Genomic DNA, 16308 nt, shown 5'->3' on the forward strand with positions numbered 1-16308 from the left:
GTGAGTAGGGAGGAACACAGAGAGACATGCATTTTCTGATGCACTGGGAGAAATACTCCAGGATTAGACAAACATTCTTCCCTAAAATAACTAATCTAATCCCAGAATTCCCACTCCTGCCAGAAACAGAACAGCTCCCAATCCTAATGGGGAAGGAAAGCAGCAGTCAGCCTGTCTTATAATAATAATAATAATAATAATAATAATAATAATAATAATAATAATAATAATGTCACTTGTGTTGAATTTGGATTGGAGAGCGGAAGGGAGTTAGTGGAGGCATGGGAGTGGGCTGGTTTCCTCCTCCAGCACAGAGAAGGGTGAAAGAAAGTGAGAGAGGGGGGATGAGACTTCACATGGCCTGTCCTGCCTCTCTCCTCCCTGCTTTCTTAATGCGCTCTTAGTCAAAGCTTGTTACATCACATCTCTGCGGCTCAGCGGGACAGCGGGCAGCCCAAAGCCGATTTCAGCACCGCCCGAAAGTCAGGTGACTCCATTAAAGATATTGGGGCTGCCCGAGAGCAGCAGCCTCCCGGGACTAATCCCACAGGGATCACCTGGAAAGTCTGGAATTACCATTGGTGGGAGACGGGGGGGAATGTGAGAAGATTCTAGCGAAAATTCAGGTCGGGAAAGCGGGATGGTGGGAAACGTGCCCATACAGGGTGCCAGTGAGATGCCAAACTGCAAGACAGTACACACTCAGAGCACACAGCAGGCTGACGCTGCCCCCTGGTGGATACCGGTGATGGCCGTGCGCCCTTTGGCTGTGCCAGGTTTTGTCTTTCAGCACTGTATAATGGCTGATGACTGAATGTCTGGTCTAGAAATAACCAATACTTTTTCTAATTTGGACCTCTTGCCTCTCTTAGCTCATTTATACCTGCTGGGAGGCTCAAGGCTCTCTTCACAGTCATACCAACAGCTCAATCCACTTTACAAGCACACTGGAGCAGAGCTGCTTCCCCAGGGTTTCATAGTGTCATACTATTTGCCCCCAGTGTTTATGAGTATCATACTATTTGGCCCCAGTGTTTGGCAGTGTCATACTATTTGCCCCAGTGTTTATCAGTATCATACTATTTGCCCCCTGTGTTTATTAGTATCATATTATTTGCCCCCAGTGTTTGGCAGTATCATACTATTTGCCCCCAGTGTTTGGCCGTATCATATTATTTGCCCCCAGTGTTTGGCCGTATCATACTATTTGCCCCCAGTGTTTGGCCGTATCATACTATTTGCCTCAGTGTTTCGCAGTATCATACTATTTGGCCCCAGTGTTTATTAGTATCATACTATTTGGCCCCAGTGTTTGGCAGTATCATACTATTTGCCCCAGTGTTTGGCAGTATCATACTATTTGCCCCCAGTGTTTATCAGTATCATACTATTTGCCCCCAGTGTTTGGCAGTATCATACTATTTGCCCCCAGTGTTTGGCAGTATCATACTATTTGCCCCCAGTGTTTGGCAGTATCTTACTATTTGCCCCAGTGTTTGGCAGCATCATACTATTTGCCCCCAGTGTTTATTAGTATCATACTATTTGCCCCAGTGTTTGGCAGTATCATACTATTTGCCCCCAGTGTTTATCAGTATCATACTATTTGCCCCCAGTGTTTGGCAGTATCATACTATTTGCCCCCAGTGTTTGGCAGTATCATACTATTTGCCCACAGTGTTTATTAGTATCATACTATTTGGCCCCAGTGTTTGGCAGTATCATACTATTTGCCCCAGTGTTTGGCAGTATCATACTATTTGCCCCCAGTGTTTATCAGTATCATACTATTTGCCCCCAGTGTTTATCAGTATCATACTATTTGCCCCCAGTGTTTGGCAGTATCATACTATTTGCCCCCAGTGTTTATCAGTATCATACTATTTGGCCCCAGTGTTTATCAGTATCATACTATTTGCCCCCAGTGTTTGGCAGTATCATACTATTTGCCCCCAGTGTTTGGCAGTATCATACTATTTGCCCCCAGTGTTTCGCAGTATCATATCATTTGGCCCCAGTGTTTCACAGTATCATACTATTTGCCCCCAGTGTTTCGCAGTATTATACTATTTGCCCACAGTGTTTCGCAGTATCATACTATTTGCCCACAGTGTTTATTAGTATCATACTATTTGCCCCAGTGTTTGGCAGTATCATACTATTTGCCCCCAGTGTTTATCAGTATCATACTATTTGCCCCCAGTGTTTGGCAGTATCATACTATTTGCCCCCAGTGTTTGGCAGTATCATACTGAAGAAAGATGTGAAGACGGGGGTTTGTATTTAATCTTTTCTGTAGGGGGTTTAGACTTCCAAGTCACAAGCAGGGGTTTATGGCAGGAAAGGGGGTTAACTGATAAGGATTGCAGATGCCAGCTAGGAACCCCCCTGGGTGTAATGTTAAACTGACCATTTGCCCAGAACATCATAAACTGGCCAAATACCATGAACCCCCCTCTTTACCATCAGACCGAGTGACGTCAGAAACGGAGAAGAAAACTGTATATAACCCAAAAGTTTGTAACAGTACGGGGAACAATACTTCGGTTTTGTTGTTTCTTGCGGGAAACAAGACTTCGGCTTTATTGTTCCTTGCATGCAATAAACTCATCTGTTTCACTTCATCTCGGGATCAAGAACCTTATTTCTTCTGTTACAACAAATTTGGCGTAGTCGGCGGATGCTCCAGAAGGCGCAGAACTTCCCATCGGCAGGAGAGACGGTCAGCGCGCACATAACTAAGAGGTAAGGACTCCTCTTTTATTTAAAAGTCCCGACTCTCTCTGACCGATTGGGAAATCTCTGCTCCCTGCGAGAATCGCCCGAGATGACGGAGTAAACGTGAGTTTCTGAATTCCTCTGGCCCGGGGAAGGCACCGGTGTATGTAATGGGTTGTTTGCTGTAAGCCCAGAATTTGGTCTGGCAGGGGTTCCGCGGTATTGTGTACAGGCGTTCGAAGCTGGTGTATGCCTTAATTGCGCGTGGAGTTTTGAACGGGTTTTGGACCCTTACCGTGAAGTCAGGACTGGTGTGGGTCTTAATTGCACCCGGAGTTCTGAAGGTCAGAACTGGTTTGGGTCTTAATTGCACCCGGAGTTCTGAGGCTCTGAATCGGTGTGGGCCTTAATTGCGCCCGGGGTTCTAGAGCAAGTGGTGCATTAAATGCACGTAGTTCAGGACTGGTGTGGGTCTTAGTTGCACCCGGAGTTCTGAAGGTCAGAACTGGTGTGGGTCTTAATTGCACCCGGAGTTCTGTGGCTCGGGATCGGTGTGGGCCTTAATTGCGCCCGGGGTTCTGGAGCTGAGTGGTGCATTAAATGCACGTATAATCCAGGATTGGTGTGGGGTTTAATTACGCCCGGGGTCCTGAGATTAGCTGCGCCTTGATCGTGCACAGATTGGCGTGGCGTGGTTTTTTTTTGTTTTAAAGGAAACAGGAGTAGAAGAGATATATGTATGTATGTTTTTGGTGTTTTCCTTGTTTGTGAAATACATATACACACGCACTACACTAACATAAACACACCTCATAATAAAAGAGCAAAGCATTAAGTAGCAGGATTTAAAGGACGTTGAGACCCGAGAATCGCCCTGATTGAGCTCAGTGTGTAAGTCCACCCCGGGGCAAAAGCAGCGATGCTGGCGTTCTGGGGATGGTGAATTACTGATCAAGAAAGGGGGTTTTCGAGGTCTCGTTTCTTACCTGTGAACAGTGCGGTGTAAGTCCTCTCTAAAGTCTCGGAGAGGCATTTAGATCTGGAGGTAACAGACGCCCTTAGCTGAATGAGTGCAGTAATGCACAGGTTTTTCCAAGTGAAAACATCCCCCTACTGAATGAGCTGTTACCTCACACACGACAAAAGTAAATCTTAAAGAAACCAAACATGTGTGCTAATTGGGTGTTTGAGAAAGTGGTGGAAGTATCTGATTACATATCAGAAAAGTGTAAATTGACTGAAAGGGAAGAGAAAAATATGGAAAAAGCTGAGTTTGTCAGAGGGAATTTGGGGCGAAGACGCCTGTAAAGAAAGCATATATGAGTATTGATTGGCAAAAGCACAAGCATGTAGCTCCCACCCTGGTGCACGGCCGGCACCAGTGGTGGCAGATACATGAGGAAAAAAAAAAAAAGAGAAATTGGGATGTGACTTAAAAGTGTGTTTACGGGGAAAATAAAAACCCGGAAGAAAATATACTTTACTCGCTACGAAAGAGTATAGGAAAAAAACTAAAAGAGGCAGCACAGGAGAATGAGAAATTAAAGAAGGAATTAACTCCTGGTCACGCTGCACTGGTTAATGTGCTACAGCCGGCGACTAAGTTATATCCTGCTCTCCCACAGGGGAACAAACAGGCAGGAAACGAAAATAATTGGGATCAATTCCCTCAGTGGCCATATGGAGAAGGGGGGTCTGATTGGGATAACACTTGGTATGAGTGTGATAAAGACGGATCAGGGTCTCCCCTGTTAGAGGGAGGGCGCCCGCAGGTCTGTACTCTCACTCGAAGTGGGAAAGGACTTGATGTAGCAGGGGCTGGTGCCGTTGATGACAGCGCCACTCTAACTCCGTCTCGCACCCCGCCGAGGGGGTCAGTTCTCGCACCTACCTTCCCTGAACCCCCAATACGATCAAATCCAAAACCGGAGGATATTGACCGGTGGGCTAGAGAAGTACCGCACCCAAAATTAGGGATGCAGCGAAGTGCGCTTCAGGAATTAAAAGATACTTATGGTATCTCCCCCCTGACTGCCGCTATGATCCTCAGAAGGACAGGGGAAAAGCGTGTCGGAGAACTTAAACAATTGTGTGAGGATAACGGCAGGGGAGGGCGATGGGAATGGGTTTGGCGATGGCTTAAACAAAATTATCCACCAAAGACAGATTGGAAAAAGATATCTGCGTGTCAGCAAAAAGAAAGCGAGGATGTGGCTGACTTCACTGACCGCTTCGTCACACTCTGGCTGGAATGCTCAGGACTGAGTGACGAAGATGATGTGAATAGCGACGCCTCTGCTGTAATTAAACAAATTTATTTGGGCGGTCTTAAGCCTGATATAGCCAAAGCCCTTCAGTTAAAAGAGCCCGAAATAGGGCAAGATACGACTAAACAATTTGAGGAAATAGTTAAAATGGCACGGCAAATCGAGAGAAATATGTATGCTAAGGTGCGGGCAATACAAACAGGGTGGACACCCCCCATACTGAAGGGTGGAGCTGGCCCTGACACCCGACTAAATCCAAAAAGCGAAATTACAACTCGGTGCCATTATTGTAAAAATTTCGGACATTGGCAAAAGAATTGCAAAAAGCGATTAGCCAGTGAGGGCAGGTTTGGAAGATACCGAGATCCCCCTTTCAATCCCTCGAATCGAGAGGGGCAAAAAAAAACCTGTTGTCACAATTACAGGATCTGAGCGAAGCAGACAAACGCGCTATCAGGGAGCTTTTAAACTAGGACTCCCCCTAGTGGCCTCCCTACGCCTATCTCAGGAACTGAGTGAAAAAGAGCTCAAATTACAATGCACGATTAATGGGATTCAAATGTCACTTTTATGGGACACTGGGGCTCAATTATCGTGTTTATCTGAACAGTCAGCCAAACGGTGTGGTGTCATGTTCACAGGGAAGGAGCTGGAGGCCACTGGTGTAGGGGGTAATAGAATAACACTCAGAGAAACTCAAGAACTCAAGATTAGACTAGGAGATGGGGAGGTAACATTTAATGCTGTCATGTGGGTAGGATCTACCCCAGATCTGTTGGGATGGGATGCTCTGAAATACCTACAAGGGGTTACATTAACCGTACATGAGGAGAGGGTGGAGGTAAACATCTGGTCCCTCCAAAAAGACGAACTAAAAGGGCATCCAATTTGGACTATGGATAAGGACGAATGCGGGCTTCTGGATATGGAACCCGCCACATTTACTGGGAAATCCCCGCCATACACAAAGCCATATAAAATCAACAAAGAGGCGGAGGAAGGGGTTCGACCAGTAATACAAAAACTATTGACTCAAGGCATTGTACGAAAAACACATAGTACAAGCAACAGTCCAATATGGCCCGTAAAGAAAGCCAGCGGAGCATGGCGATTCACAGTTGATTACTCAAAAGCTAATCAACACATCAACCGTCTCACCCCCTTAGTAGCAGACCCCTCTGCTATTTTTCAACTGCTGACCCCTGAGCACCAGGTGTTTTCAGTAATTGACATGGCTAATGGGTTCTGGTCTGTTCCTCTACACCCAGAGGTACAAGATTGGTTCGCCTTTGTTGTAGATGGAGAACAATATACTTGGACCAGGTTACCACAGGGGTTTCATAACAGCCCCACCGTGTATCACATGGCACTTCGGAGGCATCTCCGGGAGCTGCCTCAAGTGTCCTCCGTCGTTATCCAATATGTGGATGATATTTTAATCGCGTCTCCTGACGAGGAAACCCACAAGAAGGACCTCCAAATTATTCTCAACCATTTAGTTAAAAAAGGACACAAGGCTAGTTATAGCAAAGCACAGTTATGCCTAGACACCGTAATTTACTTGGGACAAAAGATTAGTCAGGGAAAAAGGGAATTGACAGAAGATCGGGCCCAGGCAATCCGAACACACCCTAGTCCCAATACGGTGAGAGAGCTCCGATCATTTCTGGGTCTGTGCAATTTCAATAGAAATTGGGTTGATGCTTTTTCTGAAAGGGCCAAACCACTTACAGACCTATTAAAGGGGGGAGGGAGGTCCCTTGATCCTATTGCTTGGAGTCCTGAAGCTGAACATGCTTTTAATGATTTAAAACAAGCTCTGTTACAGGCTCCTGCATTGGGGTTTCCTCAGACAGATCAACCATTCTACCTCTACGTAAGTGAAAAGAATGGATTTTGGACAGCTGTACTAACACAGGAACATGGGGGTAGGTACCGCCCGGTAGGGTATTACTCTGGATCCTTGGACGAGGTAGCCAGGGGCTGGGGACCATGTCTACGAGCCGTTCAGGCCGTCTGTCTAGCAGTACAGGCAGTCAATAACATAGTGCTAGATCAACAACTGATTGTTCGATGCCCACATGCGGTACACACCCTCATGTCCCTGAATCGGGTCAGTCAGGTTAATGCGATACGATGGAGCAAGTGGCAGGTCTTGTTAGAGGCTCCAAATATTACCATTGAACGTGAAGGAGCTCTAAATCCAGCCACATTGTTACCTGACCCATCAGAAGCCTACATGTTAGAACACAGCTGTGATGTTTGGGCAATGGGAGAAGATGAGGGCATCAAAATAGCCGAGCAACCACTAAGGAATGAAGACCTCATCCTTTTCACTGATGGAACTTCATTCATAAATTCTAGTGGGGAGAGGAAAGCGGGTTGGGCTGTGACTACAGAACATGATATCCAATGTGGGGGAAGATTTGAGGTACCCACGTCAGCACAGCGAGCTGAACTGAAAGCTTTGGTGGAAGCCTGTAAATTAGCAAAAGGCAAGACCACCACAATATACACAGACTCACGATACGCATTTGGAGTATGCCATGATTTTGGAAGGTTATGGAGTAATAGGGATTTTTTAACCTCTGCTGGCACTCCGGTAAAGAATGCAGATCTGGTGTCTGAGCTGCTTGCGGCTCTCCAACTCCCAAAGCAGGTAGCTGTAGTCAAATGTAAGGGCCACAGCAGAGAGGACACTCCCGAGGCCAGGGGCAATAAGCTAGCAGACTGGACAGCACGTCAAGCTGCCCTGGGGCAATGGGAGGAGTGGGCTATAGAAAAACCTCTTCAGATTATTTCAGTTTGCACAGTGAACATACAGGCACTCCGGACGGAACAGCTCAGCGAGCTCCAGGCCCAGGCTCCAAGGATTGAGAAATGGACCTGGATGGAACGCAATATGGGGCTGCAGAAGGATGGGACCTGGAGGTGCCAGCGTACAGGCAGACCCGCCTGTCCCAAGCAACTAATGCCCTACCTGGCACAACAAATACACTCCACAGGGCACCCAGGTGTTAGCCAAATGACTCGACGCTTTGCTCAGAGCTGGGTGGGCACAGGCTTCACACCCTTCGCAGCTGATGTGGTACAACGCTGTGGAGAGTGCCAAAAAGCCTCTGGAGCACCGCCGGTTCGGGCTCCTAATCTTCGACGTCCTGCACCCGAGGGGCCCTTTAGACACTGGCAAATAGACTATTGTTCACTGCCACCCTGTAAAGGGAAAACAGGCCTCCTAGTGATGGTGGACCAGTTTTCTAGATGGGTGGAGGCTGTCCCTGTCAAACGAGAGACTGCGCAGACAACTGCCAAATATCTCGTGACAGAAGTAATTCCCCGATGGGGACTCCCGTGTCGCATAGACTCAGACCAGGGCACACATTTTACTGGAAAAGTGTGTCAGGTGGTGGCAGACCTACTAGGGATCAAATGGGACTTGCATTGCCCTCATCACCCGCAGTCCTCCGGCATGGTGGAACGGGTGAACCGGACTTTGAAAGCTAAATTGACAAAGTACCACTTGGGAGGGATCCCCTGGGTGGATGCATTGCCCGCCGTACTGTGCAGCATCCGGGCTGGGACAAATCGAATAGTGGGGCTGAGCCCGTTTGAGGTGATCACGGGGCGTCCCATGAGACTGAGTGACTCTCCAGGACATGACAGAGTAGGCTTGAGTATACTAACTGATTCTCTGTTACAGTATTGCAAGTTGCTGACAGAGGCCACCCAAGGAGCCCGTGAGCAGGTCCTGGAGGCGTGGGGACCACCACCTGAAGGAGGGCACGACCTCATCCCAGGAGAGTGGGTGTGGATCAGGAAATTTCCTTCACAGGTTCTCCAGCCCAGGTGGGACGGACCCTACCAGATCCTGTTGACAACCGAGTCTGCGGTTCGAGTGGAAGGAAAAGATCGCTGGATCCACGCGTCACACTGCCGACGAGCCTCATCCCCGGACCCAGAATGAAATCATTTCTGTCTATAATGATAATTGTTGCTGTAGAACTATGTTCCGCAGGGATTAATGATCATCTCTCCCACAAAGGAGAACATGGAATTAATTCCTTTTTAGGCCTCTCCTATCTGACAGCTAAGAAAGCCAACCAAAGTGCCTGCTGGGTGTGTGCCGCATTACCCAAATATGTACAGGGAGGACTTCCTATGGGGGCCATTCCTTGGCGTCTCGAGGAAGTCATAGGCATGATCATTTGGAGGGATAATTTAGGAGATTTTAATATGACAAACTATGGGGGTTGCCATAACACGACTTTAACCTGCACAACATTACAGTATCTACAGGAGCGAGGCTTAGAGCCCACGAGTTTCACAGGCTCTTACGCTCCTAAATATAACAGAAGCCATACACCACCATACCTGACTCTAAATAAGGAACGTGAGGGAAACATATGCTTTCAGCACACTAATGGTCTGCACTTGGTTGGATGGAGTCGTTGCAACCTTACCATCGCTGCAAATATATCCACCTCTACCTTCCAAATTCCAGGATGGGATCGGCACACCCCACAATTCGGTATAAGTTTCTTATTTTCAGAGGCATGGGGAGCGCCAAACGGAACATATTTCATTTGTGGAAAACGAGCCTACCCATGGTTGCCAGCCCAGTGGTCTGGCTCATGTTATTTAGGATATGTGGTTCCTCATATCCGTGTTCAAACCCACACCCCCTTCGGACCTAACCACAGACCACAAAGAAAATTGGCTGATTGGGAATATTATTTAGGTATAATATTTCCACAAGCCGGCATGAACTTTCTGAGTCGAGAGTTAATTCAAATGGCTTCGACTTAAGAAGAATTAGCAAATTCTACCTCATCTAGTCTGAAGGCTGTTAATGATGAGATGGTAGCCCTCAGAACAGTGGCCATGCAGAACCGACTAGCTTTAGATTATGTACTGGCGGCCCAAGGAGGAACTTGTGCAGTAATTGGCACTGAATGCTGCACATATATCCCTGATAATTCTGAGCACATCTCAGATCTGGCCCAACACATTTACAATGAGGGACAGAAATATCAGGACTATTATACTGAAAATTGGGGAATTGGATCTTGGGTAAAGTCTGTGTTTGGGGCCTGGGGCGGAACTTTTTTACAGTGTTTATTTGTAGGAATAGTATTGTTTATATGTGTAATTGTAATCATCACGTGCACAAAAACATGTATCACATCTTGCCATAACCGTGGAACGAACAATGTCATGGCAATACATACCTGTTCGCCAAGAAAGGAAAGATCTGCCCTGACATTGTATGTATAAAAATAGGCTACACTGACGTATGCCATATTTTATAAGGGGGGAATGAAGAAAGATGTGAAGACGGGGGTTTGTATTTAATCTTTTCTGTAGGGGGTTTAGACTTCCAAGTCACAAGCAGGGGTTTATGGCAGGAAAGGGGGTTAACTGATAAGGATTGCAGATGCCAGCTAGGAACCCCCCTGGGTGTAATGTTAAACTGACCATTTGCCCAGAACATCATAAACTGGCCAAATACCATGAACCCCCCTCTTTACCATCAGACCGAGTGACGTCAGAAACGGAGAAGAAAACTGTATATAACCCAAAAGTTTGTAACAGTACGGGGAACAATACTTCGGTTTTGTTGTTTCTTGCGGGAAACAAGACTTCGGCTTTATTGTTCCTTGCATGCAATAAACTCATCTGTTTCACTTCATCTCGGGATCAAGAACCTTATTTCTTCTGTTACAACAATACTATTTGGCCCCAGTGTTTATCAGTATCATACTATTTGCCCCCAGTGTTTGGCAGTATCATACTATTTGGCCCCAGTGTTTCGCAGTATCATACTATTTGCCCACAGTGTTTGGCAGTATCATACTATTTGCCCCCAGTGTTTGGCAGTATCATACTATTTGGCCCCAGTGTTTGGCAGTATCATACTATTTGCCCCCAGTGTTTATCAGTATCATACTAATTGCCCCCAGTGTTTCGCAGTGTCATACTATTTGCCCCCAGTGTTTGGCAGTATCATACTATTTGCCCCTAGTGTTTATCAGTATCATACTATTTGCCCCAGTGTTTCGCAGTATCATACTATTTGCCCCAGTGTTTCGCAGTATCATACTATTTACCCCCAGTGTTTCGCAGTATCATACTATTTGCCCCCAGTGTTTCGCAGTATCATACTATTTGCCCCAGTGTTTCGCAGTATCATACTATTTTCCCCAGTGTTTCGCAGTATCATACTATTTGCCCCCAGTGTTTCGCAGTATCATACTATTTGCCCCCAGTGTTTCGCAGTATCATACTATTTGCCCCAGTGTTTCGCAGTATCATACTAGTTGCCCCCAGTGTTTCGCAGTTATCACAATATTTGAACTCCAATTTTTGTAGTGGAAACTACGTGGAAGTGCATTTAAAGGAGAGAGCGGGAGGCATTTCTTTATACAAAGAGTAGTGGGGGAGTGGAACAAGCAGCCTGGCCATGCTGGTGAAGGCGGGTGACCCTGGGAACAATTAGCTACTATTCAGCCTAACGAGCTGGATGGGCCGCATGGCTCTCTCGTCCACCATCTCGTGTCCTGGTGTTGGAAAGAGGGCAAAGTCTGCAGACGTACGAAACAGAAGCCCCCGCGTGTCTTAAGTAAGAGGAGGGAAAGGTTAACAGAGGGAAGTTAAGTAGTTAAGTAGTAGTAGTTAAGTAGATTTGTCCCCCCTTTCCCTACAGGGATAAGGCAGGGCCTCTCTCCTGAAGCCCAGCCTGCTGCTGCTCCTGCTGTCTCCAGCGCGGGCAGGGAGGGGCAGGAGCAGCAGGGAGCGCCAGAGGAACAGCAGGAGAGGGCCCGGAGTGGATCGGACTGCTGGGCCACTCTCTCCTGCTGTCCCCGAGTTTTAGGAACGGGACGGCCTGTACCTTGCGCCTCGTCCTCTCCCTCTCCAGGCTTTCCCTCAGCATCTGGGTCTCCGAGGACACCGCTGCCCCGTCCAGCCGGAGCCGGGAATACCGCGGGAACAGCTCCTCCAGACCGCTGGCCGACAGCGGGGGCGACACCTCCGCCAGGGGATGCACCCTGAGGGGTGGGGGGAGGAAAGGTTTCAGCTGGGAAGACGAGCGACACGTCCCGCTGCCAGACTGTGCATCGACACGAGCGACTCCTCACCCTCGCGGCTATGCACGTCTCACCTGAGCAGGTTGGCTGTGCTGTCGCTCTCGAAGGAGTCCTCCTCCCACCTCTCGCTGGCCCCAGGAGCAAGGGCGCCCTCTGCAGGACAGAGCGAGGGCTTGGTCAGCTCGAGTGGCCAGGGGTGTACAGTACAACTCCCACACATGTCATTAAAGCACTGAGCAGAGCCCACACACGAAGCGAGCAGCAGAGAGTACTCGATCCCAATCGAAGAAGTGCAATGAGCACTTTAAACAGAGCGCACTCTCCCCTGTCTCACCTCTGTTCATCAAGCCCTCACAGGAGGTGTGAATCAGCTGGGTGCCTGGGCTCTGGAGTGGCCCTGCCTATCTGCAATGCTCTCGCTCACCATGGGCTCTGCTGCCACACCCTGGTGGAAGGCATGAACTGCACCCCTGTTTCCCAGAAGACACACGCCTGGCAAATCTTCGCTGTGCTCGAGGGTTCGATCAGCGTGGTGCACCAGCCTGCCACTCACACGATCAGACCAGCCCCTTTCCCATGCAAGGGGCCTTCTACACCCCGTCCCTCTGCACACAGTGGTAGAGCTGGGACCGGGCCGGGGTGGTTCAGGAGCAGGCCTGGCACCCAGGAGGGGCTGCATTTCCCTGCATGCCCTGTCTGACCTCAAGGAAGGTACTGATCCTCAGGGACCCGGCGCTGACCGTCTGCCCAATGGCTCGCGATCGCTAGCACTGCAACACGGAGATACTCACGAGGAGACGGATCGCCGGACGTCCCGAGGATGGCGCGCAGGTGCGAGCGCACGGACTCCATGTCCATGATGTGTCGCGTTCCGTTCTGTTACCAAGAGGAAGACGACAGCTGTGAACACGCATGCACAAACCCATGCAAAAATATCCAAATACCAAAAAACAACCACACAAATATACACACAAACCACACACCGATATGTACACTCACGCACGTGAGATTCCCACAGAACAGCCCAGGTAAGGGGGTGATATCCTGCAACCAGTCAGCAGTAGCTCCCTTACTGCTAGTGCGATTGCAAAAGGCTATTTATCACTTTTTATAACTGCACTGTCTCAGAGTGGACTCAGCACACCAAGCAGAGGGGTCTCTGACAGATCAGGTGCTTTTACTGCCTCAGTATATACTCCACTCCGCCCTGACTCGGGTGTCCGCTGTCTCCTGCTGAGGGTACAGGAGTCAGAAAGACGACGCAGGCTCACCGCGGCCACCGGCGCAGTGGCGCTGTTCTCCAGCCCGGCCTGCAGACTCTGGCTCAGCTCCTCAGCCAGACCCCCCGGGGCGTGCCGCGCCGCCCCCCCTCCCACGGGACTGGCTCTCCCTGGCAGGGCCGCCTCTGGAGACGGGCAGGGGGAGAAGGGAGAGAGGGACGAGGCCAGGTGCGCAGTGGTGGGGGTGGAGCCCCCCAGCTTGCCCCCAGTGCCAGGAGCAGGTCTCTGATGATCAAAACACAGGGACGTGCCCTTCCTCCGACCTCCCTGACTGGCCAAAGACTGGGACTCGTCACTCCCCCAGTCCCCCTCATTGGTTGAGGGGAGGGGCGTGTCTTTCCTCCATGCTCTGTGATTCGCTGACGTGGTACTGGGAATGGTCGAGGGCGTGTCCTCGTCTTCGTGGAGCTCAGGGGAAGACAGCCTGAATGTCACCTGCCTAGAACACAGAACACTGAAATCACTGCTCTTAATTTCCCATACTGCCAACATACTGAGCAAACTGTTTAGAATTTGTATATATTCATAATAATAATCCCTACACTTATATAGCACTTTTCTGAACACTCAACTCAAAGCACTTTACAGGTAATGGGGACTCCCCTCCACCACCACCAGTGTGCAGCCCCACCTGGATGATGTGACAGCAGCCATAGTGTGCCAGTACACTCCCCACACACCAGCTACCAGTGGGGAGGAGAACAGGTCGATGAAGCCAGTTCATAGATGGGGATTATTAGGAGGCCCTAATTGGTAAAGGCAGGCAGGTGAGCGCCCCCTACTGGCCCCATTAACATCTCTTCTAGCAGCATTCATAGCTTTCCCAGGTCTCCCAGCCTGGTATTGGCCAGGCTCACGCCTGTCAAGGATCAAGGGGTTGCCAGCTGTGAGCTGCAGGGTGATAAAGCTGCTGGCTATATCTTACAAATAAAATGGCTCTTTGAGTTCAAATATGCGTAGGAGGTTAGCAAAAGCCTAGCTGTTCCATAAAAACAACACCACTGCAGAGCAACAGATTCTGGTCCACCCAGCCAGACCCAGGGAGAAAGGAGAGCCACAGCCACAGAGGGTGTACCTGGGTCTAGGTCTGTCGCTGTGTGCTGCGGGGGTCAGAGCAGGGTCGTGACCTCTGCCCTCCAACGCCCGGCTGTCCTGGAGCGAGGCGTACAGGCGTGCAGTCACCTCCCGGGAGGCGGTGAGCGAAGGGGAGGGAGAGGGGGGCCAGGAGCGAGCCAGGGATGGAGAGAGGCTGGCCGGGGGTAGCCCACGGCGAGAGGGGGAGGAGGAGGAGAAGGAGAGGCGGGGCGAGGGGGGTGCTGAGGTGGGCAGGGGCTCCACATCACTCATCAGATCCTCGTTCTTCAGGCAGGAGGCCATCACCGGAGTTCCTCTGTCTCTTTCTCACAGGTCCAGGCCTCCTGGCAGTCATTCACTCCTCCCTGCCACACACAAAGAATTCATACAGAAAAACTGTTATTACATTACATTAAGAGCCCGCCAGTCGCGGATGTCTCATATATACTGTACTCATGAAGCAAACAGGCAGGTATTTTCATATTATCCCAGTCACTAAAATATATAACCTACAGTGGATCAAGCTGCTCTGGAGTGGGAGTCAGACTGAGAGACTGTAATCCTGCAGTGGATCAAGCTGCTGTGGAGTGGGAGTCAGACTGAGAGACTGTAATCCTGGAGTGGATCAAGCTGCTGTGGAGTGAGAGTCAGATTTACAGCACTGTAATCCTGGAGTGGATCATACTGCTGTGAACTGGGAATCAGACTGACAGCACTGTAATCCCGGATTGTTCCAACCACTGTGGAGTGGGGGTCAGATTGACACCACAGAGTTTAGGAGTTAAATCTGCCAGCAGGCTCCAGATGGACTTCATCATGTGAGACAGCACTCTCACAATGAATCAAATGAACACAAAGGCTTGATCCTTAATTGTTTTCTGTACTGATATTATTTCTTGCTTAAGGCCATGAGATAAAACCCTCTAAGGAAAAGCAGTCTTGAGTGTTGTTGTTGTGCACGATCTGATTGCATTGGTATTTATTCCCCAGCTGTCCCGGAGACGAGTCTTCCTTTGGACAGGGTACGGATACGGCGACTGACGCTGATTAGGTGTTGAGATCTTCGGACCACAGCGAGGAGCATGAATCGAGCGACTTCATCTAGCATGGCTTTTTAAATACCAAGCAAACTGCCTTCAGCTTTAGCCAGCTAGACTTTCCCCGAACAGTGCTCCCATAACCCCAGAGACACGGTTCACAGATGCTAATCACGACAGATGCGTTTTCAGGGGCACCCGCGGCACCCACGGTCCACGGACAGGAGTGGGACCCGTGAAAAATACAGATGGACCTTCATCTAACCTCGCTGTCAGGCGGCGAGACCTTGAACACGACGCACTGCCTTGATGTTGCTCATTTTACTTACAGTTTGCACCTCGGGATACAAAGTTTTTTAAAAAAATTAAAACCGCAGTCCCTCCTGCCTCAGGACAGCCCAGGTTCGGGATCAGCTGGCAAACAGACCCGGAGTGGGTGGACCGGACTGCAGAACCATGGAGAGACTCTGATCCACCAACTCAAAACTTGCAAAGACTTGACGTCTTTATTGATAACTTACCGCAGGCTCTCTGGGTAACTCCGTTTGATTTCTAAAACGTTGAGAAACCAGCACAATTCCTCTCGGTCTCTTAATACTCAATCACTATGCCAGGTCCGTTGAAAAGAATGAAAAAAACTGAACCGTTTTCTGAGACGGTTCTCGGGTGAACACCCTGTCGAAAAGCTGCCGCTTAAGAAATGAAAAAGACGGGATGGAATTCAGTTGAGACCAAAACACAGCACAGCCTCCCCACTTTCAAACGCGCCATGGCAACCGCGCCACTGGTGCCGTCATCAACCGGCGCCAAGGAAAGCGGCAATCTTCCCCTTCTTACTCTGCGCAAA

At 49.3% G+C, this 16308-nt stretch overlaps 2 protein-coding genes across 5 annotated transcripts in view; one reads left to right on the forward strand and one right to left on the reverse strand.

Annotated features, from left to right (window-relative positions):
- cntrob (centrobin, centrosomal BRCA2 interacting protein) overlaps positions 1 to 16308 on the reverse strand; it is a 46829-nt gene that overhangs the window by 18420 nt on the left and 12101 nt on the right. For 3 of the 4 annotated variants that reach the window (XM_088628316.1, XM_088628317.1, XM_088628314.1), the window contains 5 exons: positions 14426 to 14789; positions 13342 to 13789; positions 12862 to 12946; positions 12145 to 12223; positions 11875 to 12031 (listed from right to left, as the gene is read on the reverse strand). In XM_088628316.1, the coding sequence (XP_088484442.1) occupies positions 11875 to 12031; positions 12145 to 12223; positions 12862 to 12946; positions 13342 to 13789; positions 14426 to 14727 (1071 nt within the window). In that variant the 5' untranslated portion in view covers positions 14728 to 14789. Of the gene's footprint in view, positions 1 to 11874; positions 12032 to 12144; positions 12224 to 12861; positions 12947 to 13341; positions 13790 to 14425; positions 14790 to 15982; positions 16272 to 16308 lie in introns of those variants that run through there. The other variant, XM_088628315.1, reaches the window with a different exon arrangement.
- Positions 641 to 11694, forward strand: LOC148672526 (uncharacterized). Its single transcript, XM_088627243.1, is given in 8 exon segments — positions 641 to 671; positions 1012 to 1303; positions 1305 to 1364; positions 1366 to 1518; positions 1520 to 1579; positions 1581 to 1610; positions 1612 to 1903; positions 11689 to 11694. Coding segments are annotated over 8 exon segments (924 nt in total).

The sequence above is a fragment of the Lepisosteus platostomus genome, chromosome 4 (assembly GCF_059453375.1).
Source record: "Lepisosteus platostomus isolate fLepPlt1 chromosome 4, fLepPlt1.hap1, whole genome shotgun sequence".
In the NCBI taxonomy this organism is placed as follows: Eukaryota; Metazoa; Chordata; class Actinopteri; order Semionotiformes; family Lepisosteidae; genus Lepisosteus; species Lepisosteus platostomus.